The sequence below is a fragment of the Antechinus flavipes genome, chromosome 3 (genome assembly GCF_016432865.1).
Source record: "Antechinus flavipes isolate AdamAnt ecotype Samford, QLD, Australia chromosome 3, AdamAnt_v2, whole genome shotgun sequence".
Taxonomy (NCBI): Eukaryota; Metazoa; Chordata; class Mammalia; order Dasyuromorphia; family Dasyuridae; genus Antechinus; species Antechinus flavipes.
The window spans coordinates 199,778,949-199,803,911 of NC_067400.1; the positions used below are offsets into that span (position 1 = coordinate 199,778,949).

Here is a 24,963-nt window from a genome sequence, read left to right on the forward strand (position 1 = left end):
AGGTTTAGTGAAATTAAGTGACAAGCTCAAGGTTATCCCACTAATGAAAACAAAGGCAGGACTAGAATCCATGATATTTGTCTTTTCTCTGCATTACATATGTAACTCAGGGATGAAACAGGTTAGAACCAGATAAGCCAAACCTTTATGGGAAGCCATATAAGACTGTATTGTTTCTAATAATAATAATAATAATAGGCATTTATATACTATTATAATGCCTTTGATCTAATCAGGTATCATCCCCATTTTTATAGTTGAAAAAACAGGATCTAATAATAACTTGGTCTGTGCTCATCTAAATATTATTAGCAGCAGGATTTAAAGCCAGGTTTTCCTGATTCTGAGTCCAGCACTCTGACCATTGTAGTATGGCACCTACATACTTTTGTAAAGTTTGTACCCACACTTACCATCTCTTGGGTTTTGTCCTGATAATAAAAGGGGTATGTGAGAGGACCAGATTAAGATTTTGAAAAGAGCTCCCCCTTCCCGAATCCTCTTGTCCATATCCTCAAATGATTTGGAATAAGGAAACTTTAGCTTAGATTCTACCAGTGGCATATAATCTGTGTAACTGTGAGTAGGTCGACTGATCTCTTTTTGTCTTAGTTTCCTGAGGGAATGATAACAGTACTTACCTCCCAAGATTGTACGTGAAGATAAAATGAGATATTTACAAAGCACTGTGCAAACCTTAATACTCTGTGTGTTAGCTATTTTTGTTTAATCTGCATCCCTCATTCTACAGAAGAGCATATTGATGACCTAAGGAGTTTTCTACTTTGTGCCAGATACAATTGATATTAGGCATATAAATAGGAAGAATTAGATAATCACTATTTTTAAGGAACATACATTCTAACAGAATAAATAGTTGCATATATAAGGATGTACAGAATACATTAAAAGATAATAGATATACAAGGTAATTAGGAAGAGTGTGTCCTAGAGCTTGGAGACTAGAATTGAGCAAAGTGCAGGGAGAAGAGTATCAAGAAAGGTTTTATGTCAAAAGATGTTTCTGGAGGGAAGAGGGGGAGTCTCTTAGGCCACATGGGGAGGGAGTGAATTCCTACTATCTCTCTAAGTCTTCTCTGGGCTGGTTGCCCTCATTTCCTTGAAGCAATCTTCACATGATAGTTGATATTTTGGAGCCTGTAGTTTAGAATGATCAAACTCTATTGTTTATAATCCTGCAGCCCTAACCTTTTTTCTGATTTCGAACTATTTCTATGGTTCAGGTTTATTTTACAAGGCTTCTAGTAATGTGAGTGACCTGTTATTTCTAGTATAGAATTAATTCAGCATTCACTAGAAGAACCTACTTCAAGCTTCAAATAGTCCATTTGGATATGTTCCAAAGAATCTCTAGTTTCTAACACATTAACACCATAGATATGTTGTTCTTTTCTGATCTCTGTTGCCTATTTTCCTCACCAAGAAGCAACCCAGGCAGTTATATACAATAAACATATACACATGGGAAGCCTTGTGGTCCTTTTCCCATCCTTCTCATCAGGGTCTGTGGAGAAGTTATGAAGAAGAAAGGAAGAGGAGAAGTGAAGAAATAGCTATTAATTAGAATAGCCATTAAACTATTTTAGCTTCTTCCAACTTCTCTCCTGCCCCACCTATCCTAACTATTAATGAAAAGTTGGTGAACTGTTTGACGAAGTGTATGGTTATAAGATCACAGATTTAGATCTAGACCAGACTTTAAAAGTCATACTCCCTCAGTGGAAACTGAGGCCCAGAGAGAAGTAACTTTGTCAAGTTGGTAAGTAGACTTAGGAATTGACTGACAATATTTATAACTGAAATGATTTTAGGTATCATTTAGTTTAATCTTTCTGTTTGACTAATGAGGAAACTGAGTTCAAAGAAGTTGAATGATTCGTTAAAGTTGTACAACAGAAATCTGTGTCAAGCCCAGATCTTCTGACTTCCAGTTTAATTTATTTTCTCCTTTCGCATAATTTATGAGGTTTTTTGGTTTGTTACTTGTTTATGGATGTCATAATTTATAATTAGTATTTCTTTGGGTAAAACTGGTTTTTGGGGTTACTTTTCATATAGTCAATTCTGTTATCAATGCTGCCAAGGGCATCCACATCTAAAGAGATTGATGCTGGACTTCTTTCCATTATCTCTTATCCTGCATTTGCGGTGGAAGATGTGAATATCGTGAATGAGACTAAAAATGAAATCATCGCCAAACTCCAGGTAAGATTTTGTTCAATTTATGCCTTTCTACTCCATAGTGAATTGAAACTATTATGTCTCTTTAAACTGCTGCCTTTCAGTCTTGAGTGTGGATTTTTATTTGTTTTTGCTATGTGAAAAATAGATTAGTCTCCTCACCATTGGAACACAGTTACCTCTGAGATGAAGTATAGTAGTGAGCAATTATTATACAGCATTAATGTGAGGATACTACCAAAAGTTATACCCAATTGGAAATGCCAACTAGACTCACAAAATTAAACTTTTTAAAAATCTACTACAGATTTATGATACATAATCTCCAATTGGATTGTCACCTGCTTTTGTTAAACTTTTTACTCTGCTCCTATTGATGATATCTTAATCAGCAGCAATTCTTCCTTTTTTTCTTTCTCTATTCAAACCCCTAACTTCAGATTCACCCATCCTCATGTTTAATAGGCAGATGATTCTTTCTTATATGATTGAGGCTGTCTAACTTAAAGCTTCTTTAATCCCGCCCCCCACCTCCATTCTCAAAAATAACTTTGTATCATCCCAATGTTCACAGAAGAATTATCCACATACCTTATTAAGGTTAATTCATCTACCTGTGCCTCTACTTTCTGTACTGTACCTATTATTTTCTCCTTTCTTCAAATCCTGTCCTTGTAGTCATCCTTTCTATATTGTATATCTTCTTTCTCTTCCTTGATTCCCATCTGTCTATAAACATTATCAGTTTTCCTCAAATTTAAAAAAAGCCTTCCCCTCACCATTTTTCCTACCTCTAACTAGTTTTAACTCTCTTCATTTTCTTTTCTTTCTACTGAAGCTGCTTTCTCAAAAGTCATATCCCAGCCATCAAATGTAAAGATCATCTTTTATTCCTTATGCTTCTTCATCCACTTGCAATATTGCACATCCTTACTCTTCTTCCTTGCCTTCAGATGTGCCACATATCGTTTTCTCTCTAAAGATTCCTTGCTTATCTCCTCATTATCTTCAGGACTCCATAAGGTGTATATTCCTCAAAGATCTGAACTTACCTGTAATTTTTTCTCTATCTACACTCACTTTCTGACAATTTCATTCATAGTTTCAGTTGTATATAGAAAATGTATGTATGTATGTGTGTGTGTGTGTGTGTGTGTGTGTGTGTGTGTATGTATGTATATATGTTGTATATATAACTTCCCATCAAGCAAAAAGCTATACCACCATTTGCTTTTAAAATATTTTCATTTGGATATTTACCATCTCAAACTCAGCTTTTTTGGGGATGAAATTTATTTTTTCCAGTAAAACAATTCCTTCTGACCTTTTATGACAGTAGAATCCCTGTTTACCCAGTCTTACCTTTTATTTTTCTCTTGCCCCTCACCTCTACTATATTGAGCCTGTCAATTCCACCTCTGCAATCTGCCATCTCATCTTTCCTCTCAACTTTTTTACCATCAACTGCTTTACCAATGCTTACCAATGGTTCTTCCAACCTCTATTCTCTCCCTCCTGTTATCCATTTTTCATTTTAATGTTATAATTTTACTTATGCCCAGCATTGAGATGTAATGAGGCATAGTACATAAACATTCTTTTTGTAAAGAAAACATGGGTCCAGATTCTGCCTTTAACATATTGGCTATAATAAGCTTAGTCAAGGTACTTTATTTTTCAATATCTTGGGCAACTCTCAAAATAAGACCATACATAATACTATACAGAATTGGTGCCAGTCCAAATTAGGACTTCCTTATACCAGAAGTAGCCTATAATAATGAAATCATAGATCCAATAAAAAAAAAAAATACACGATATTAATCATTTCATTTCTCTGTTCGAGTTTTTCTCTACCCTCCAACCCCCTTGGCTTACTAGATTCAATTTCCTCATTCTCTTGTCGACATTAACAAATTACTCAAGAATTACTTCTTATCTTGATACATGCCTTCTGTTTTCCTTTTTCCATGCATTTTGTGGATACTATTGTTCCATGTGCTTCAGATGTCCTTTGCTTTTCATCTGCTTACTGAAATACAGAGTTTCCCTAGACAGTTTCAATTCAACAAACATTTATTAAGTGCCTACTGTATGCTAAGGTTTCAGGCTAGAATCTGGAAATGTAAAGACAAAACAATGACTTCTACCCTCAAGGAGTTTATGTCCTCCTGAGAAGAGGATATTGAGGCAAGAGAGAGTACTCATGATTAGATGATCAGGGAAGGGATCTAGTCTGTGAAGAGGAAGAGATGAGTAAAAGTGTTTATGTTCCAGATACACAAAAGAGGGAAAAGTATCATGTTTAGGAAACAATAGTCAATTTATTTTCTCCAATAATGGTTCCTTGGGCTTGGTGGAAAAGGCACTTACAATGTTAGTTAAAATCTATAAAACATTATGTAATAAAGATAGTTATTGAACCCTAACAACACATTGAGTCTAACACAATATTTATACCAACTTCTCTAAAAAAGAAAATTTATTATTATTTTTAAATTACACTTTTTATTGTAAACTTAGCAATCGTCCACATCCACAAATAGTCCACTGTGCAAAAAAAAGGAAAAACCGCTTTGAAGGACCTCATAATTCTCATCAAAATTTCAAACTAGCAATTTCAGAAGGCACATGATGAAGCATATACACCTGAGATACACAGTAAGAGGTGTGCATCATCTCTCACGGACAAAAATCAGCATTATAATAATGGCTTTTCCTTATCATTTATTTGTATGTTTTCTTTTTTCACCAGGGACGTTATGGATGCTGCCGATTCCTTCGAGATGGCTATAAAACCCCAAGAGAGGTTATATTTCAGAAGCATTTGACAGTACACATTTAAGGATTCTATTCCACCTCATCACAATTTTATGCTTAGTTTATTTAACTCTTAAAACAGACACATTTGTTGAGTCATGTCAATTGTGAAGGTGTGGGGTTATTTATTGGAATATGAAAACTAGTAGATAGTAAGCTGAGCAATGAGGTTTTCTTGTAGTGAAATATAGACAATACACCAGGAAAGAATTTTTTCCCCTTTTCTTTTTCTGGGCTTAGAGATGAAGAGAGTGACTTATCTTAGTCATAAATTTAAGGCTCAGCTATTTTACAATTCAGTCAGCATAATTGAACATTTTTATTCTAGCACTGTTAGATACAGCAAGATATTTGTAAGAACACATAACAAAGAAGGCAAATTCAGGTCTTACCTACTTTCTATTAAGTACTATACAAAAAAAAAATGAGTTTCTGTGTCTTTATTGTAGTAGAATCTTCATTGTATAAGCATGTAAAATGTGATGATAGCAGGCTATTTTCTTAAAATGCAACATAACTGTCTAAAATGCTAGTCATTTTACAAATTTATATAAATATATGTATATGTATACTACATATGTATGTGTGCACTATGTAATCCATGTGGTGTATATGTGATCCTTATATGTCTTCTAGCAAACCTTCTCTTTGACACACTGTGACCATGGGCAAATCGTTTAGTTTCTCACTGCCTCAGGAAACTCCAAGATGTAGGTTCTTAAACCATGTTTGCCATGGGCTGCACTGACAGATTGATGAAGTCTGTGGACTCCTCAGAATCATATTTTTAAAAGCATAAAATAAAATGCTTAATGCAAAGGAAGCCAATTATATTGAAATGGTTATAATCTTTTTTTTTTTTTTTAACCAAGTCCATGGGCCTAAAGTTAAGAACATAACATAGACAAGTTGTCCTTCTACAGTAATGGAAAGAAGTTTTATCCTAGGAGCTCCCCATACTCATGAAATCACAGTTCTGGAAGTCTCTTTCTTTTTTCTAGCACATTTCTTAAAAGAGCGAGAAAGCTCCTTCTAGATCATTAGGTTCAACCCCCTTATTTTATTGGTGAAGAAACTTGGGTCAAAAGAGGATGTGACTTGTCCAAACTCCTGAATAATAGAATTCAAAATCAAATCCCAAGTATACTATTCTTTCCATTATACTACCTCCTTCTTTCCTCTATACTCCCTACTCAAAAAAACAAAAAACAAAAACAAAAACACATATACACATCTATCCTAAGATCTGGAAAGGACCTTAGAGTCTATCCTGTTCAGCCTATACTTGAATAGCATTCCCAGCAAGTGGCTGGAGGTCTTTGTTTGAATACCCCTAGTAAAATGAATATGGTCATAACTGATGTAACCGATAAAGTATCTCTGTATTTAATTTCCAGGACCCAAATCGATTGCATTATGATCCTGCTGAACTCAAACTCTTTGAAAATATAGAATGTGAGTGGCCAGTGTTCTGGACATATTTCATAATAGATGGCGTATTCAGTGGTGATGCAGTACAGGTAATAACTAGTGTTCATATAGTGCCTCGTGGTTATATATATCATTTATTCATCAAATATTAGGTACATATTAGGAGCCAAAGGGCTTCAAACACAAAAGAAGGTAAAAGGGTTCTCCCAGAAACTTCTTAAGGGAAGAGAAAGACAGAATCAGAAATTGTGACCTGAAAGGCCAGGTCGCCTTTCACTCTACTATTTTGTTGAATAATGATACATTACTAACAGTCATTCCCCTTCACTGATGAATTAATTATTTACTGTTCAGGTCTAAGATTAGTTGTTGTTGTTGTTGTTTTTTTTAACATCATACCAGTTATTGAATCTAGATGCTTATGTTGAATGTCACTCGGAACTTTGCTATAATCCTCTCTTTAGACATACTGTTTTTAAATTCATTCTCCACGTTTGTTTGCTTTCATGTCAACATATTTCCATCAGCATAATTTATCACAGTAACATAACAAAAAGTGCTCTGAAATATTTCTTCTGCAAAATTTTTGTACTTTCTATTAAAGTAAATTGTCTTGATTGGTTAACCATTAAAATAATTTTCCTTTATACATGATAAATATTAGTGGTTTATAAAAGAATATCAGGTAATATTGCTGCCTGTCATGCCTTTTGCTATTTCTGTTCCCCTCCTTTTGCTTCCATGTTTCTACTGAACTGTATATTCTTAGATGGGATAAATAATATGTCTTATTCTTGAGTGCTGTCACTACTCAGGAATACAGTTCCACTGTTGCTAGAGGGTTTGAAATTTAAAAATTTTCTCTCCCAAGAAAGTTATCATTTCAGTTCTATCTCTTTTGAATTTTAATTCTTGTTTTTTTGTTTCAGGACTATTTTGCTATGTATTATTTCTCCTTTGTTTATCCCAAAACTTGAAAGTTCTAAAGGGGTTTGATTTTGAATTCTAGTTTTGGGCTCACCAAACAATTTGTGATAGAGCCATAAAACATTCTGTATTTTTCAAATAAATGTTTAATGATGACTTTTGCTTTTATATCATTTACAATTCTCATTATATTCCATTCCTCAATCCATAGGTATCTACTATGTTTGCAATTTTTTGCTTCTACAGAAAAAAATGTCACTAGAAATTTTGGGGTTTTATGGGATCTTTCTTTTTGTCCTTGATCTTTCTTGAGGATGTATGCCTAGCAATGGAACCTCTTGAGTCAAAAATGCTGGAAATTTTAATCACTTTCCGAGCTTAAGTCCAAATTGCTCTCCAGAATCTTGGGGGTAATTCGTAAATCTACCAATAATACGTCAATATACTTGACACTCTGTGTATTTCCCTTCCTCCCCATCTCAGTAGATTAGGTTGCCAGGACCTTTCCACAAGTGACCTTTTGATAGTTAGAATATTTTAAGCAAATAAAATCCTTACTATTCCCACCCCACTCTCAGAAAGAACAATGAATGAAAAGCTTGGCTGACAGACAAAGCTGGTTTCTCCATAGAAGGAATTTTGTTTGAGACAACATTGGCTTCTCAAAAAAAAAAATTTTTTTTAACCTCTTTTAGTTTTTCAGCTTTTAACTATTTGTCACATTTTATTTGATATCTCAGCATAGTAATTACTTTAGCTGGGTGATATTGTATTGATTTTTTTCATATCAAATCAATAAATATATTTTTGAGCATTTGCTTTATTTAAGGTATATAGTAATGGGTAGTAGGTACCATTAAGAAGAGAATTATAAGAGATGGTCCCTAACCTAAAGGAACTTACATCAACTTGGGCAGAAAAAAAATAACTAGGTGAGACATTAAATAACAATAATTAAAGACAATCCTGCAGTGTCTCACATATTATTAATTACATAAAGAATTGATCATCATATTGCTGACCAGCTTGATCCACTTAAACTACTTGACCCTTGATTAGGAAAAATATTCTCTATGGAGAGTGTGGGCTTGCCTTACCAAAAGAACATGGAATACTTCAAGATGGGTTTTCAGAGACTGTGGCTTTACTCAGCAGATATCTCTGCTTTTGTATTATGCTTTTGAAGGAACTGTGTATTTGACTAACTGCTGCTACTATCTCTTGGGCCATGAAATGGGGCTCTGGAAGCAGCACTTAAGTTGAAATCCTGCTTTTGATTCTTTTTAGGTGACCCTGTCCACATAATTACTTCCCTGAAGCTAAATTTCTATTCTTAAAATTAGGAGTGCACTCTAGATTTGTGATCTTACAGATTTAAGACATAGGCAGATGATTCCTCCAATTCGAATCTGTGCTCTGTACTCACTAAAAAGCAAATGTGGTCTGGGTTCTCTTGAAGGCACAGATGGCCATGCCTATGCCTTCCATGTGATAGCACTTAACTAAGCCCAAAGGCTCACATCATATGAAACAACAACATTGATCAGACACCCTTCAGACATACATCCCTTAAACCATTGTTGGCATTCAAACAAAGGAACTGAATTGGTTGGGTCACTGAATTCTGTGATCTCAGTAGTTGGATATGAGTTGCTTTTCTTTCCCAAGGGGTGGATCATTAATCCCTTCTCCAATACTATGACCTTATATACTTAATACATTTCCAGCCTCCCACTCTCCTGTCCTTTGAGATGAGAACATTGGTATAAAGTTCTTGGTCACATATTTTAGTTGTAACTTATTTTTAGATCTTATAATAATAATAGCTGACATTATTTTATAAATCTATTTACATACTTTCTTGAGTCTCACAGCATTCCAGTGGTATATAGTACAAAGTATTGTTGTCCACATTTTATAGATGGGGAAACCCAAATATTAATCAATTGCCTACACTGATATGACTAAGAATAAGAAAATTAGGATCATAATCCAGGATATCTGACTCCAAATCATGACTTTGTTTCCTCATCTCCCTTCCCCCATTTAGGCGCTTCAAAAAAATTAATAGTGTGTAATTCATGTGATGGTGACTCAGTTGCATTATATTTCATTTTTAAAAGCACTAATATGCATAGTAATGCTTTTTTTTTCCTATATGGGAATGATGTCAACTTTAGGTCCAAGAGTACCAAGAAGCCTTGGAGGGAATATTAATTAGAGGCAAGAATGGAATACATCTAATGCCAGAACTCTATGCCATTCCTCCTGGCAAGGTACAGTTGATCTTATGCAGAATCTGGATTTTTCTTGTCATCTCTGATGTTTGTCAATTGTTGAATCATCTATTGGTGATTTCTTTCTTCCTTTCTTGATTTAAGGGATCTTTTTTTTCACAGAGGAAATTATTTCTAAGACCTTTTGATGGCTTCGCCAGATCATTAAGATCTATAATTTTTGTTCACAAGGACAGGGATCTTGGAAAGAACCTTCATAGCATTTCTTGAAAAAATCAGATATAATTCAGGTTAAAGTTGAAGAGCCTCCAATAATCACCTAAATTTTACTTCTGCTTCCTAGTAACTTTCACCTAAAATATCAATCTATTGTCTGATATTTTAAAAGCTGTTCATGAAAAATTATTCCTAACATCCCTAAATATGTCTGTGACTTCTTAGAATTTTTCTTTGACCTGAACATTTTCTCTAAGGTATTTTTGAAACTTGAATTTAAATGAACAATTAAAAGTCACTTGTAGGGTGAGAATAAGTTATCCAATTCTAAGAACATTCCTTAAGAAAATTTCACTTTCTCCATTGTCGCAAATTTGAATTAGCTAAGATTTGCTAATTTGATGGTGGGGAAAAAGTGTGAACAAAATACATAAAAGGGAAGAATATCCACTAAAAAATGAACATTTAAGGTAATTTTTAGTTTTTTTAATTTCAAAAGCTAGAAATACTTTATATCATGATAATTAAGATACATGTAAAATACCTTAAATAATTTTCCCACATAAATTTGATTAAATTAATATTTCTGTTGGCAGAAATGTATGATGTAAACCATATAAATAAAAGAGTGGGAAAAAAAGTGCTTCGTTTGTAAAACTGCAACATTTCAGAAGCTGTGGCTAACCAGAGAGACCAAGTTGGATTTTAAGATAGGAATAGGGAGTTAGAAATCACCAGGTTAAAAAATTCCCAGATTTGGAAACTCCTTCTCAGTCTAGGTCATTGCCTTCTCTGCAGCTAATATGCAATGAATTTGATTATTCTATAGATCAGATTGGGTCCCCTTTTATATACTCATAAACAGAATTTTAGTAGGCATTGCTGATGTTTCTGTGACCACAGAATCACAAAATCTGAGAGTTGGGAGACTTCTTAATGCCTGTACGTAAAAGGAATCATCACTGTGACATACTTGACAAGGGGTTTAACCAGACACTGCTTAAAGATCTAGGAGGGGGGTAGAGGCAGGTAAAGGTAGTCGTAAGAATTGTTAAAGGATTCAAGTGATAGAGCCTGAAATATATCCTTTAATAGAAAAAGGAAGATAGGAAAGGGGTAAGAAGGACTTGGTTTAGTGTTAGTGTACTGGAAGCTCACAATTAGTCTACAGCACTCTGGCAAGCAAAAAAGCTAATATTAGTCTTTGTTTCCATTGAGAGAGGAATTGCATCCAGAACAGAGGAGATGATAGTCATTCCGTATTCCATACTAATCAAACCAGATTATTGTCTTCACTTCTGGACACCGTGTTTAAGGAAGGATAGTAGTATCAGAAAGCAACCAGAATAGTGACATATATCAGTTAAAGATACTAGAGATGTTTAATTTGCAGAAAAAAGACTTACAGATAGAGATGGGGGAGTATTATGGTCCTCTCTTAAATTTGGTTCCTATTTGGTTTTCTGGAGGTCTCTGGACCAGCCTTTGTTTCAGTAGATTAATCACCACAAAAGTAGCCAGGTGTTAAAAGTCCAAATCCTTTATTATTTCCTTTACAATCTAGTTTCCTTAGTTGGGGCTCAGCTGGCTTTCTTGAGAGCCTTTCAGACAGGCCCTGGTCTCAGTGGGGAAAGTACAAGAAGCCAGCCACCACCTTGGTGTGAGATGAAGTGAATGAATCTGGCTCTGAGTCCCACCCTGGCTGAGTTTGTCCCAGCTGTTTTAATTACATCATAGGTGTGAATCTTGTAGAACTATATTAAGTACTAAGTACATGTATTGACTTAGAGAACTATTAAGCACCATGCTAAACTAGATAACCATAGTATTTATCAGTTCCACTGAGTTAGCACCTGGTAAGAATACTTGTTTTAAGGACAGAATTCTGGCCCATAACAGATTAATGTACAGAAGGCCCACACACAGCTAGACCTTGTCCTGTTTAGCTCCAAAAGGAAGAAAGGCAAGCAGTGTCGTAGAAGGTAGATGTTGGTCCCATGTCAATAAAGTTTCCTATTTGTTATGTATAAAGAAGGCTGTCAAAAAGTTGAATACTTTGTGGGGGGGAAAGTATGTTTCTAATTCACTAGAAGGCTTCAAACTAAGACTGATTGGCTCGTGTTTGAATAGATTCCTGTTTTGGTACCAGTTATGCTTCTGAGGATCTTTCTAATTCTGAGAGCAATGATTGGATGGTTTTTTTCTTCTTCTTCTATTTGTTTTTCCAGATTACAGTTGTTTTTAGTAAATAACATCATCTTGTGATTTTATTGCATATAATCTCATTTTGAAAGTGACTATTTTGGGATATACTTTGATTAATGCCAGTATTATGGGCTTATCATGCTTAATCTACAGAGTTTAGATTTTAAGAATCATGGTTTAATTCCTGGTAAATCAAAATCTACATTAGGATGAGCTGTGTTAAAATAATGTTTTACTATATAATATTAAGAAGTCATATAGCAAGTCCTTAATTGTTGAATTGAGGTCCATGATGACAAAAAGAACATTTAATTTAGAATCTGTATACCTGAGTTCCATTTACATATTTTGTACTAATTCTGTGACCTTGGATATGTTATTTCATCCCTCCAATTCTTATCCCATATTTCAGTTTCCATAAAAAAAATGAGGGAGTTGAATTATGTGTTCTCTAAGATACATTAATTCTAGTTCCTTATTGCTGAGAGATGAGACACAAAAGAAAAGAAAAATTTCTGTTCCTTGTCTTTCTGTTTATGCATATGTATATATGCATGTCTGTACTACCCACTTGGAATAGAATCATTAAAACATAAGATCTTTTAGAGATAATTGAATTCAGTTCCTCCATTTTTTAGATGAGAAAACTGAGGCCAAGTGAGATTCAGTAATATGTACACGATTATATTAGTGGCAGAGTCAGGAGTAGCAGCATCCAAATTACCTGCTTTCCATGCCAGGTTACATGTCTGTTTTAAGTTGGATTGACCCATTTTATGATTATTGTGAATTCCCTTCTCTAGGTAGATGAAGAATACAAGAATCCTCACACCGTAGATAGAGTTCCACTTGGGAAGATCCCTCATTTGTGGGGTCAGTCTTTATATATCCTCAGTTCCCTATTGGCAGAGGTAAGAACTTTTCTGTTTTAACAAAATGGAATATACCTACTTTTAAGATATGTACACACACACACATACATACACACACACACACACACACACACACACACACACACACACCCCGCATCTAAAGCTTAGAGGAATCAGGTTGAGATAAATAAATGATTTTGCCTGACTCTCCCACTTCAGCAGTCAGTCTTTTCTGCTTATCTTTTGATCTCTTTTTGCACAGATTAGCAGATAAAACCTGACCTGGGTTTTCTTTTTTTTTTTTTTTTTTTTAATTTTATTTTATTTAATAATAACTTTGTATTGACAGAATCCATGCCAGGATAATTTTTACACGACATTATCCCTTGCAATCACTTATGTTTCGTTTTTTTCCCCTCTCTCCCTCCTCTCCCCCCCCCCCCCAGGATGGCAAGCAGTCCTATATATGTTAAATATGTTGCAGTATATCCTAGATACAATACATATTTGCAGAACCGAACAGTTCTCTTGTTGCACAGGGAGAATTGGATTCAGAAGGTAAAAATAACTCGGGAAGAAAATCAAAAATGCAAATAGTTCACATTCATTTCCCAGTATTCCTTCTTTGGGTGTAGCTGTTTCTGTCCATCATTTCTCCAATGAAACTCAGTTAAGTCTCTTTGTCAGAGAAATCCACTTCCATCAGAATACATCCTCATACAATATCGTTGTCGAAGTGTATAATGATCTCCTGGTTCTGCTCATCTCACTTAGCATCAGTCCATGTAGGTCTCTCCAAGCCTCTCTGTATTCATCCTGCTGGTCATTTCTTACAGAGCAATAATATTCCATAACATTCATATACCACAATTTACCCAGCCATTCTCCAATTGATGGGCATCCATTCATTTTCCAGTTTCTAGCCACTACAAACAGGACTGCTACAAACATTTTGGCACATACAGGTCCCCTTCCCTTTTTTAGTATCTCTTTGGGGTATAAGCCCAATAGAAACACTGCTGGATCAAAGGGTATGCACAATTTGATAACTTTTTGGGCATAATTCCAGATCGCTCTCCAGAATGGCTGGATTCGTTCACAACTCCACCAACAATGCATCAGTGTACCCGTTTTCCCGCATCCCCTCCAACATTCATCATTATTTTTTCCTGTCATCTTAGCCAATCTGACAGGTGTGTAGTGATATCTCAGAGTTGTCTTAATTTGCATTTCTCTGATCAATAGTGATTTGGAACACTCTTTCATGTGAGTGGTAATAGTTTCAATTTCTTCATCTGAAAATTGTCTGTTCATATCCTTTGACCATTTATCAATTGAAGAATGGCTTGATTTTTTATAAATTTGAGTCAGTTCTCTATATATTTTGGAAATGAGGCCTTTATCAGAACCTTTAATTGTAAAGATGTTTTCCCAGTTTGTTACTTCCCTACTAATCTTGTTTGCATTCGTTCTGTTTGTACAAAGGCTTTTTAATTTGATATAATCAAAATTTTCTATTTTGTGATTGGTAATGGTCTCTGGTTCATCTTTGGTCACAAATTTCTTTCTCCTCCACAAGTCTGAGAGATAAACTATCCTATGTTCCTCTAATTTATTTATTATCTCGTTCTTTATGCCTAGGTCATGGACCCATTTTGATCTTATCTTGGTATGTGGTGTTAAGTGTGGGTCCTTGCCTAATTTCTGCCATACTAATTTCCAGTTATCCCAGCAATTTTTATCAAATAATGAAATCTTATCCCAAAATTTAGAATCTTTGGGTTTGTCAAACACTAGATTGCTATAGTTGACTATTCTGTCTTGTGAACCTAACCTTTTCCACTGATCAACTAATCTATTTCTAAGCCAATACCAGATGGTTTTGGTGACTGCTGCTTTATAATATAATTTTAGATCAGGTACAGCTAGACCACCTTCATTTGATTTTTTTTTTCATTAATCCCCTTGAGATTCTCGACTTTTTATTGTTCCATATGAATTTTGTTGTTATTTTTTCTAAATCATTAAAACATTTTCTTGGAAGTCTGATTGGTATAGCACTAAATAAATAGATTAGTTTAGGGAGTATTGTCATCTTTATTATATTTGCTCGGCCTATCCAAGAGCACTTAATATTTTTCCAATTATTTAAGTCTGACTTTATTTGTGTGAAAATTTTTTTGTAATTTTGCTCATATAATTCCTGACTTTCCTTTGGTAGGTAGATTCCCAAATATTTTATGCTATCAACAGTTATTTTGAATGGAATTTCTCTTTGTATCTCTTGCTCTTGGATTTTGTTGGTGGTGTATAAGAATGCTGAGGATTTATGGGGATTTATTTTGTATCCTGCTACTTTGCTAAAATTATGAATTATTTCTAATAGCTTTTTAGTAGAATCTCTGGGGTTTTCTAGGTATACCATCATATCATCTGCAAAGAGTGATAGTTTGGTTTCCTCATTGCCTACTCTAATTCCTTTAATCTCTTTCTCGACTCTTATTGCAGAGGCCAGTGTTTCTAATACAATATTGAATAATAATGGTGATAGTGGGCAACCTTGCTTCACTCCAGATCTTACCGGGAAAGGTTCCAGTTTTTCCCCATTGCATATGATGCTTACTGAAGGTTTAAAATATATGCTCCTGACTATTTTAAGGAAAAGTCCTTTTATTCCTATGCTCTCAAGTGTTTTTATTAGGAATGGATGTTGGATTTTATCAAATGCTTTTTCTGCATCTATTGAGATGATCATATGGTTTTTGTTTGGTTGGTTGTTGATATAGTCAATTATGTTAATAGTTTTCCTAATATTGAACCAGCCCTGCATTCCTGGTATAAATCCTACTTGGTCATAGTGTATTATCCTGGGGATGATTTTCTGTAATCTTTTTGCTAATATTTTATTTAAGATTTTAGCATCAATATTCATTAGGGAGATTGGTCTATAATTTTCTTTCTCTGTTTTCAGCCTACCTGGTTTAGGTATCAGTACCATATCTGTGTCATAAAAGGAGTTTGGTAGGACTCCTTCAATCCCTACTTCTTCAAATAGTTTATTTAGCATTGGAGTTAATTGTTCTTTAAATGTTTGATAGAATTCAGATGTAAATCCATCTGCTGACCTGGGTTTTTGATTTATATCTGTTCTCCTCCTAACTCAGACTCTACCTAGCCCTTGTAAGAAGGTTGTGGGTTTTTTTGTTTGTTTTTTGTTGTTGTTGTTACTTTGATGACTCACCTGTAAGGATAAGAATGTCTATATCACCTGTTGGCTTCCCTGATCACTGCAACTGACCTTTCCTGTGCCAGGAAGTAACAAGTTTGTCTGATTCCAGTTGCTGGCCAAACTACAGGCCTCCTGGTGGCAGCCTGAAGAATGGTGTCAGGCCTGGCAGTGTTGGAAGGATGCAGCTGTCTAGCTGAGACAGGCTGTATAGTCATCCCTAAATATCCTATTGAGTTCACCATACTTTTTGCTCTCTGGCAGAGGCCCTCACAAGTCATCTCTGACACGCAGTCTGATGACTCCCATATGCAGCGGAATAATCTTAATCAAATTGTCAAAAATGGGATAAATGCAGCATATCCTAGCTGTGAGGGTAATTTTATAGAATTGCATAACCTATATTCATGCTTGATTATGCTCTTTGGGTTTTCCAGTACCTCTTCATTTTTTTTTTTTCCCAAAAGTTGATGAAACTATTGCTTCAGGTTCTGCCAAAACAGGGACTAGTAGTTCATCTCATTGAAATCCCTATAAGCAGGGAGCCAGTATATGCTACAGTAAATGATTCCAATCTTTGTGAAAGACTGATCGGAATTCTGTGGCCTCATGGGTTGCCACTGTCCCTTCTCTGGGTTCTCTTTTATCTTCATTTCTGTGTTTTGCAAGAAGACTTAGGCTTCTATCACCATAAGGGCCCCTGTTTTATAAGCTATAGCATCTTCTTCCAAACTGTGGCCCTACATGTAATTCTTCCAAAAGTTGACAAATATAATTAGTCTGAAAAAAGGATGACCACATAGCCAGAGCTCCATTTGAAGCATAGAAGTAGGAATGATACCTCGTCATTGTCTCTTTTGACCATAGATACATAAAATGTCTAAATCATTCCCAGTAGCTAAATCAATGCCACATAAATTGGGTAGTATTTTTAATGGGTTTCTCCTTATTTAATTCCTACATTCCTTGACTATTGAATTTTTTAGGTAAATACACATAACATTCTAGGAAGTTAGGTAGTACCTTGGAGAAAAAGTAAGACTTGGAATCAGAAAGACTCAAATTCAGATCTTGCTTCAGACACAATCCTTGTGATCCTGGACAAAAAAGAACTTTGGCTTAGCTGCGGTTTCCCTATCTGTAAAATAGGGATAATAATAGTCCCTGTTTGATAGAATTGTTAAAAAGCTAGATTTGAAAAGCACTGAAGAGGTTGTAGTTGCTCTTATTATTTATTATTATAAAAACCAACATTTGAGAATGATTCAACCTGCCAAACATTTCAATCAGTCAAACAACAAGCATTTATTAAGCCTTCCTATGTCTCAGGCACTGTGATTGGCACTACGGAGACAAAGACAAGTAATGAGACAATCCCTGTTCATAAGGAATCTGTCTGCATTCTAAAGGAAAAGATAACTGCACATGTATGTATAAATTATGAGATAATATAAAGAGAATGAATACAGAAAAGACAAAAAGGGAAGACTCAGAAGTTAAATAAAGATGAGGAAAAGCTTCTTGTAGATGATGGTGCCCTCAAAGGAAAATGAAAAGTCTATGAGATCGTTAAGACATTCTAAACATGGGAATAGCCACTTTAGAGGCATGGAGATGGGAAATGGAAGCTCACGTACAAGGAAAAGAGGGTTGCTTATGTGAGGGGTAGTGATGAGAAAGATGGGGGAGAGGTCAGGTTATAAAAGATTTTTAAAGCTAAACAGAAGTTTGTGTTTTATCTTAGAGGCATCTCAGGCAATAAGGAGTCAGTGGTGTTTTTTGAGTAGAAAAGCAACACGATTTAATTAACTCTTAAAGAAAATAGCTTTGACAGCACTGTGGAATGAAAAGGAGTGATAAGGATAGGTAGGTAGTGATTGAAGATTAAAAATATAGGAGGGATTACTGTGGTTGCAATCTACTGGAGAATATTAGAAGGTACATTGCAAAACCAAGATTAAGAAAGGCCATTTTATTGGTCCCAGCATTTTAGAAAGCAGTTTGAATCTATACTCAAAAAAACCACACTACTAAGCTGTATCACAAAGACATCAAAGAAAAAAAGAAAATGACCCAGAATTAAAAAAAAAAAAAAATTATAGCAGATTTTTTTGTAGTGGCAAAGAACTGAAAAGTAAAAACTGTGTTCATTAGTTGGGGAATGGCCAAACACATTGTGGTATTTGAATGTAATGGATTAATTACAGTTCTGTAAGAAATTATGACTGAAACAATTTCAGAGAAGCCAGGAAAATTTGATAAGAATTGATACAGAGTCAAGTAAGCAGAAAGTAATTCATACAATAACAACAATAGTGTAAAGAAACAATTTTGAAAGACTTGATTGGTAAGCTATGCTTACAGAAATTGCTGAGGAAAAGCTGTCCACCTTCTGACAGAGGTCATGGACACAGAAGGTAGAATTTTTTTTTGCTTGATTCTGCTTATTTTTTACAAGAGTTGTGTTGTTTTAAAAAGTGCTAGGGGAAGTGAGGCAGCATTTTGTTCTAGTGTGGACTTCTTTCATTCCCTTGAGTTTTTGTGTTCCATAGATACCCAAATGCAAGTAGTAACAAGCAGTTGATAATTTGATTCAGTTTGGCTCTCTAAAACTTCAGTCTTGGCAGTTTTTTAATTATTGTCACATGTCAGCTCTATCTCTGGTAGAAAGAATATAATTTTAGTCTATTGATATCTTTTTGGATTTTGATTCTGTCATTCAGCATGTTAGTTATGCTTCCTAACTTTTTTGTTGCCTGCAAATTTTTTTTTCAGACGATCTGTGCTTTTATCAAAGGAATTGTTAAAAATGTTGAACAGCTAAAAATGAATGTAGCATATAAAACCTAGGGCAAATTGCACACTCTCTTGGAGATTGGAGAGGAAAGAAAGGGAGAAAGAAAAAAAATTTGGAACACAAAACCTTCCCCCCAAAATGTTGAAAACTATCTTTATATGTAATTGGAAAACTAAAATACTGTTAAAAAATTAAATTTTTTAAAAAGTATTGAACAGGCAAGAGCCTAACATAGATATATGAGGTACTCCACTTGTGGGTAAATTGTTAGTGTCCCAGCCAACCAAAACAAACCCCTCCTAAACCATAACCCAATCCCTGTACCATAAATATCAGAACCAAGAAGGACAAAACTTACATAATTTTTAATTTAGGAAAGAGTTGAATTGGATATGGTATATCTTAGAATTGACTGTTGTTGGGGACCTGTTGCTGTTGTTCAGTTGTAGTTGTCTCTTTATGACCCATTTTGGAGTTTTCTTGACAAAGAAACTAGGGTATTTTGACATTTCCTTTTCCAATTCATTTTGTAGATGAGGAATTAAGGCAAATAAGGTTAGATGTCAATCACACAGCTATTAAGTGTCTGTAGCTATATTCCATTGTGGGTGAAATTGAATTAGTGAGTGAACAAACTTAGTAAGCTTTTACTATATTCAAGGCACTATGCTAAAGCTGAATACAAATAGAATAATAAGAACTCTGTTCTCAAGGTATGAGACATTATATTTAAGGAGGTTTCAACTATAAATCAGAAAGATAGAAAAGTCTATAATCCTTAGAATGAGAAAGAAAAGCAGATGTCATTGTGTCATCTTTAATGTCATTTATATTAATATTCAGATTTCTTATGTTCCTTTTCCCTAAATTTTGTCAGATGTATGTGGGCAGTTATCTCCCTGACTTTCCATTTTTTGTTTTAAAACATTATTTATCACTACATTTTTTTCAAACCTCTAAATAAGTATATTATTACTAGTGCTTAAATTCATGCCCTATTTAGTAAAGAATCTGTTTTTCATTTCTTTTAAACCATGATCCAGAAAGCTTTTGAAACCCCTGCCATCAGTTATGCAGCTTAAGATTTCAGTTTCTTCCCCAGCAATTTGTGATCTTTAGTAATTATTTACTTCTTTAAATGTTCCCCCACCCCTTTTCTGTTTTCATTTGAAGCATTTCATCTATTTTTCCCACAGAGCCTTGAATTCTCCTTTTAATTGATATTCTTCCAGCTTTTTCTTTTATTATGTAAACAAATAGCATGGTTGTGATTTGTTACTGTCTGAAATATAAGCAGTAAATATTCAGGAGATCAATAAGAAATTCCTTTTATTCTATAAGAAATGACCAGCAGGATGAATACAAAGAGGCTTGGAGAGACTTACTTACATGAACTGATGCTAAGTGAAAATTATCCAGAAAATTATCTCTTTAGCCTGTGCATGAAATTAGCTGTTCATGAGTCAGAAGTCTCCGATTTCTAGCATTGTATAAGTATATGACAGAATGGAGCTAGTCATTTTTTAAGTATGGCTGTTTCTGTCAATATTGACACCATCATATAGCCAATATTTCTGCAAATACCCACTGAGAGGCTGCTGATGAACTGTGAAGTAATTTGGAACTCAAATAGGAAATTAACCAGCCCTCATAGTTTGGGGAGTCAAGAAAATCAAGGAAATGGGGAGAGCTGTAGGCTGGAATAGAAAAACACTGCTCCTTGGATTTTTCTTTTGTGATAATTGATGTTCTGCCCATCTTCTATGATTTTGTCCATGAACAGTAAGTAAATAGAATAAATTATAATCAAAGTGGTCTCATTTTTTGTGGTGGATTATTATAATGAACATGTACTCTTAAATATGTCATATTAAGTTGCAAACATTTTTTTTTCCTAAACCAGAGATTTGGGATTGGGTTTTGATTAGACAGCATATTTATAGTTGTTATAAAAGGATTAACTATATTTTTCATTTCTTTTCTGTAGGGATTCCTAGCCACTGGGGAAATTGATCCCTTAAATAGAAGATTTTCAACAGCAGTTAAACCTGATGTTGTAGTACAAGGTATGTAATTGTGCTATCTAACCACATTTGACTTTTAATAATCACTGTTAATTCAGTTTCTATTTCCTTGCTTCTCACTTAATGAAATAGTGCATATACTTGAGTATCAATCTTTGTAGCAAATAACATATTTAATTACTTCAGTAAATCTGTGATTTCATTGATGTGGATATTCTTTAATATAGATTGGAGAGGATGTGGGAAAACTGGGGCACATACATTATTGGTGGAATTGTGAACAGATCGAATCATTCTGGAGAGCAGTTTAGAACTATGCTCAAAAAATTATCAAACTGTGCATACCTTTTGATCTAGTAGTGTTACAATTGAGCTTATATCCCAAAGAGATCTTAAAGAAGGGAAAGGGACCCATATGTGCAAAAATGTTTGTGGCAGCCCTTTTTGTAGTGGCTAGAAACTGGAAAATGAATAGATGATCATCAATTGGAGAATGGTTGAATAAATTGTGGTATATGGATGTTATGGAATAGTATTGTTTCGGGACTTCCGGTTAAGATGGCGGAGAGGAGGCTCACAGCTGTGTAAGCTCCGCACTTTCTCTCACTATCCACTTCATTACAAGCCTCTGAATCAATGCTTGACTGAAAAAAACCCACATATAGTTACCAAGAGAAGCCATCCTTGAGATTCGCCAAGAAAGGTCTGTCTTTACTGGAGGGCTGGGATGGTTTTAGATCGGGCGCAGGCTGAGGGCAGCGGCAGTGAGAGCACAGGAGCAGACTGGAGAGGGGGTGGGGAGTGATCGCAGCCGTCTCTGCGGGGAGAGCTTTGCTACAGGTTTGGATACTTTGCTCCGGCAGCAAGTCAGCAGCCCAGCAGAGAAGCTAAAAACACCGGGGATGAAGAACACAACCCCAAACAGCTGGAGTCTCCCGGGACCTGGCTGCCCCCCCCCCCCCCCCCCCCACAGTGACTCAGCACACTCTGGGATCTCAGAGCCCACGCGCACACAGTCCTGCTAGTGCCTCACTGCTGCCCCCCGCAGTCTGGAGAGGAAGCTCGGTAACATACCCAGCCCCCCCCCCCCAAAGAAAGACTCCAGTTTTTTCTGTTTTTCTTTGCTAGTTTGTCTCTGATTATTAGACAGAATGAGCAAGAAGCTGAAGAGGACTTTAACCCTTGACAGCTTCTATACAGATAGAGAGCAGACTCTAAATCCTGAGGAGACTAAAAACAGACTGTCTCCAGGTGAATCCCCAAAGGAGGAGATCATCTGTTCCTCAGCACAGATGAACCTCATGGAGGAAATTAAAAAGGCTCTCACAAGGGAGCTAGAAGAAAAATGGGAAAAGGAGAGGGAGGCTTGGCAAAAGAGCCTGGAGAAGTCAGTTAAAGAGAGAGTGGATAAAGAAGTAAAATCCTTGAAAAATAGGATTGGTGAACTGGAAACAGAAAATAGCTCTCTAAAAAACAAAATTGGTGAAATGGAAAAAAATTCCACAGAACAAAAGAATTCAATTGGACAATTAGAAAAAGATCTTAAAAAAGTGAGTGAAGAAAACACTTCACTGAAAATCAGAATTGAACAAGTGGAATTGAATGACTCGAAGAGACAAGAAGAATCAGTCAAGCAAATCCAAAAAAATCAAACAATGGAGAAAAATGTGAAATACCTTCTGGGGAAGACAACAGACCTGGAAAACAGATCCAGGAGAGACAATCTGAGAATCATTGGACTTCCAGAAAAACATGATGAAAAAAAGAGCCTGGACACTATTTTCCAGGAAATTATCAAAGAGAACTGCCCAGAAGTCATAGGAACAGAGGAAAAAATAAACATTAAAAGGATTCATCGATCACCCACTGAAAGGGATCCTAAAATCAAAACACCAAGGAATATTGTGGCCAAATGCCAGAACCCTCAGATGAAGGAAAAAATATTGCAAGCGGCTAGAAAAACCCAATTCAAGTATCAAGGAGCCACAGTAAGGATCACCCAGGATCTGGCAGCATCCACATTAAAAGATCGAAGGGCCTGGAATATGATATTCTGAAAGGCTAAGGAACTTGGTATGCAACCAAAAATAACTTACCCAGCGAGAATGAGCATCTTTTTCCAGGGAAGAAGATGGACATTCAACGAAGTAAGCGAATTTCATCTATTTCTGATGAAAAAGCCAGAACTTAACAAAATATTTGATCTACAAATATAGAACTCAAGAGAAATCTAAAAAGGTAAAGATTAATCTTGGGAACTATATTTCGGCTATAAAGATGTATAAAGAATACATGTATACCTTGTTCTAGAAACTGATGTGGAAAGGACATTGTACCAGAAAAAGGGTAAAGTGGGGGTAGTACATCTCATGAAAAGGCATAGGAAACCCATTATATCTGAGAGAAAGAAGGAGGGGGATGAATATAGTGGGGTATCTTACTGCCTTCAGAATTGGCTTTAAGTGAAAAATCTTAAGACATATTCAATCTATGGTGAAACTTCTCCCACCTCATTGAAAAGTGAGAAGGGAAAAGTGAAAAGGGAAGGAATAAGCTAAGCGGAAGGGAATACGGGAACGGGGAGGGAAAGGGGTAAGATAGGGGGAGGAACTCTAAGGCGGGGGGAGGGATACTAAAAAGGGAGGGCTGTGAGAAGCAAGTGGTGCTCACAAGCTTAATACTGGGAAGGGGAGGGAAAGGGGAAAGAAGGGAGAAAAGCATAATCCGGGGTTAACAAGATGGCAAGCAATACAGAATTGGTCATTCTAACTATAAATGTGAACGGGGTAAACTCCCCCATAAAGAGGAAGCGGTTAGCAGAATGGATTAAAAGCCAGAATCCTACAATATGTTGTTTACAGGAAACACACCTGAAGCGGGGAGATACATGCAGGTTAAAGGTAAAAGGTTGGAGCAAAATCTACTATGCTTCAGGTGAAGTCAAAAAAGCAGGGGTAGCCATCCTGATCTCAGATCAAGCTAAAACAAAAATTGATCTAATTAAAAGAGATAAGGAAGGGCACTATATCTTGCTAAAGGGCAGCATGGATAATGAAGCATTATCTATATTAAACATATATGCACCAAGTGGTGTAGCATCTAAATTCTTAAAAGAGAAACTAAGAGAGCTGCAAGAAGAAATAGACAGTAAAACTATAATAGTGGGAGATCTTAACCTTGCACTCTCAGAATTAGATAAATCAAACCACAAAATAAATAAGAAAGAAGTCAAAGAGGTAAACAGAATACTAGAAAAGTTAGATATGATAGATCTCTGGAGAAAATGTAATGGAGACAGAAAGGAATACACTTTCTTTTCAGCAGTTCATGGAACCTATACAAAAATTGACCATATATTAGGACATAAAAACCTCAAACTCAAATGCAGTAAGGCAGAAATAGTAAATGCATCCTTTTCAGACCACGATGCAATGAAAATTACATTCAACAAAAAGCCAGGGGGAAGTAGACCAAAAAATAATTGGAAACTAAATAATCTCATGCTAAAGAATGATTGGGTGAAACAGCAAATCATAGACATAATTAATAACTTCACACAAGAAAACGATAATAATGAGACATCATACCAAAATGTATGGGATGCAGCCAAAGCAGTAATAAGGGGAAATTTCATATCTCTAGAGGCCTATTTGCATAAAATAGAGAAAGAGAAGATCAATGAATTGGGTTTGCAACTAAAAATGCTAGAAAAGGAACAAATTAAAAACCCCCAGTCAAACACTAAACTTGAAATTCTAAAAATAAAAGGAGAGATCAATAAAATTGAAAGTAAAAAACTATTGAAATGATTAATAAAACTAAGAGTTGGTTCTATGAAAAAACCAACAAAATAGACAAACCCTTAGTAAATCTGATTAAAAAAAGGAAAGAGGAAAATCAAATTGTTAGTCTTAAAAATGAAAAGGGAGAACTCACCAGTAACGAAGAGGAAATTAGAGCAATAATTAGGAGTTGCTTTGCTCAACTTTATGCCAATAAATTTGAC

The 24,963-nt window shown here is 35.3% G+C and overlaps 1 protein-coding gene across 8 annotated transcripts in view; it reads left to right on the plus strand.

Moving 5' to 3' along the window:
• PHKA2 (phosphorylase kinase regulatory subunit alpha 2) overlaps positions 1 to 24,963 on the plus strand; it is a 141,268-nt gene that overhangs the window by 63,113 nt on the left and 53,192 nt on the right. For all 8 annotated transcript variants that reach the window (XM_051984401.1, XM_051984402.1, XM_051984403.1 and 5 more), the window contains exons 8-13: positions 2,080 to 2,226; positions 4,958 to 5,011; positions 6,420 to 6,542; positions 9,561 to 9,656; positions 12,842 to 12,949; positions 20,921 to 20,999. In XM_051984401.1, coding sequence (XP_051840361.1) covers positions 2,080 to 2,226; positions 4,958 to 5,011; positions 6,420 to 6,542; positions 9,561 to 9,656; positions 12,842 to 12,949; positions 20,921 to 20,999 — 607 coding nt within the window. The remainder of the gene's footprint in view (positions 1 to 2,079; positions 2,227 to 4,957; positions 5,012 to 6,419; positions 6,543 to 9,560; positions 9,657 to 12,841; positions 12,950 to 20,920; positions 21,000 to 24,963) is intronic.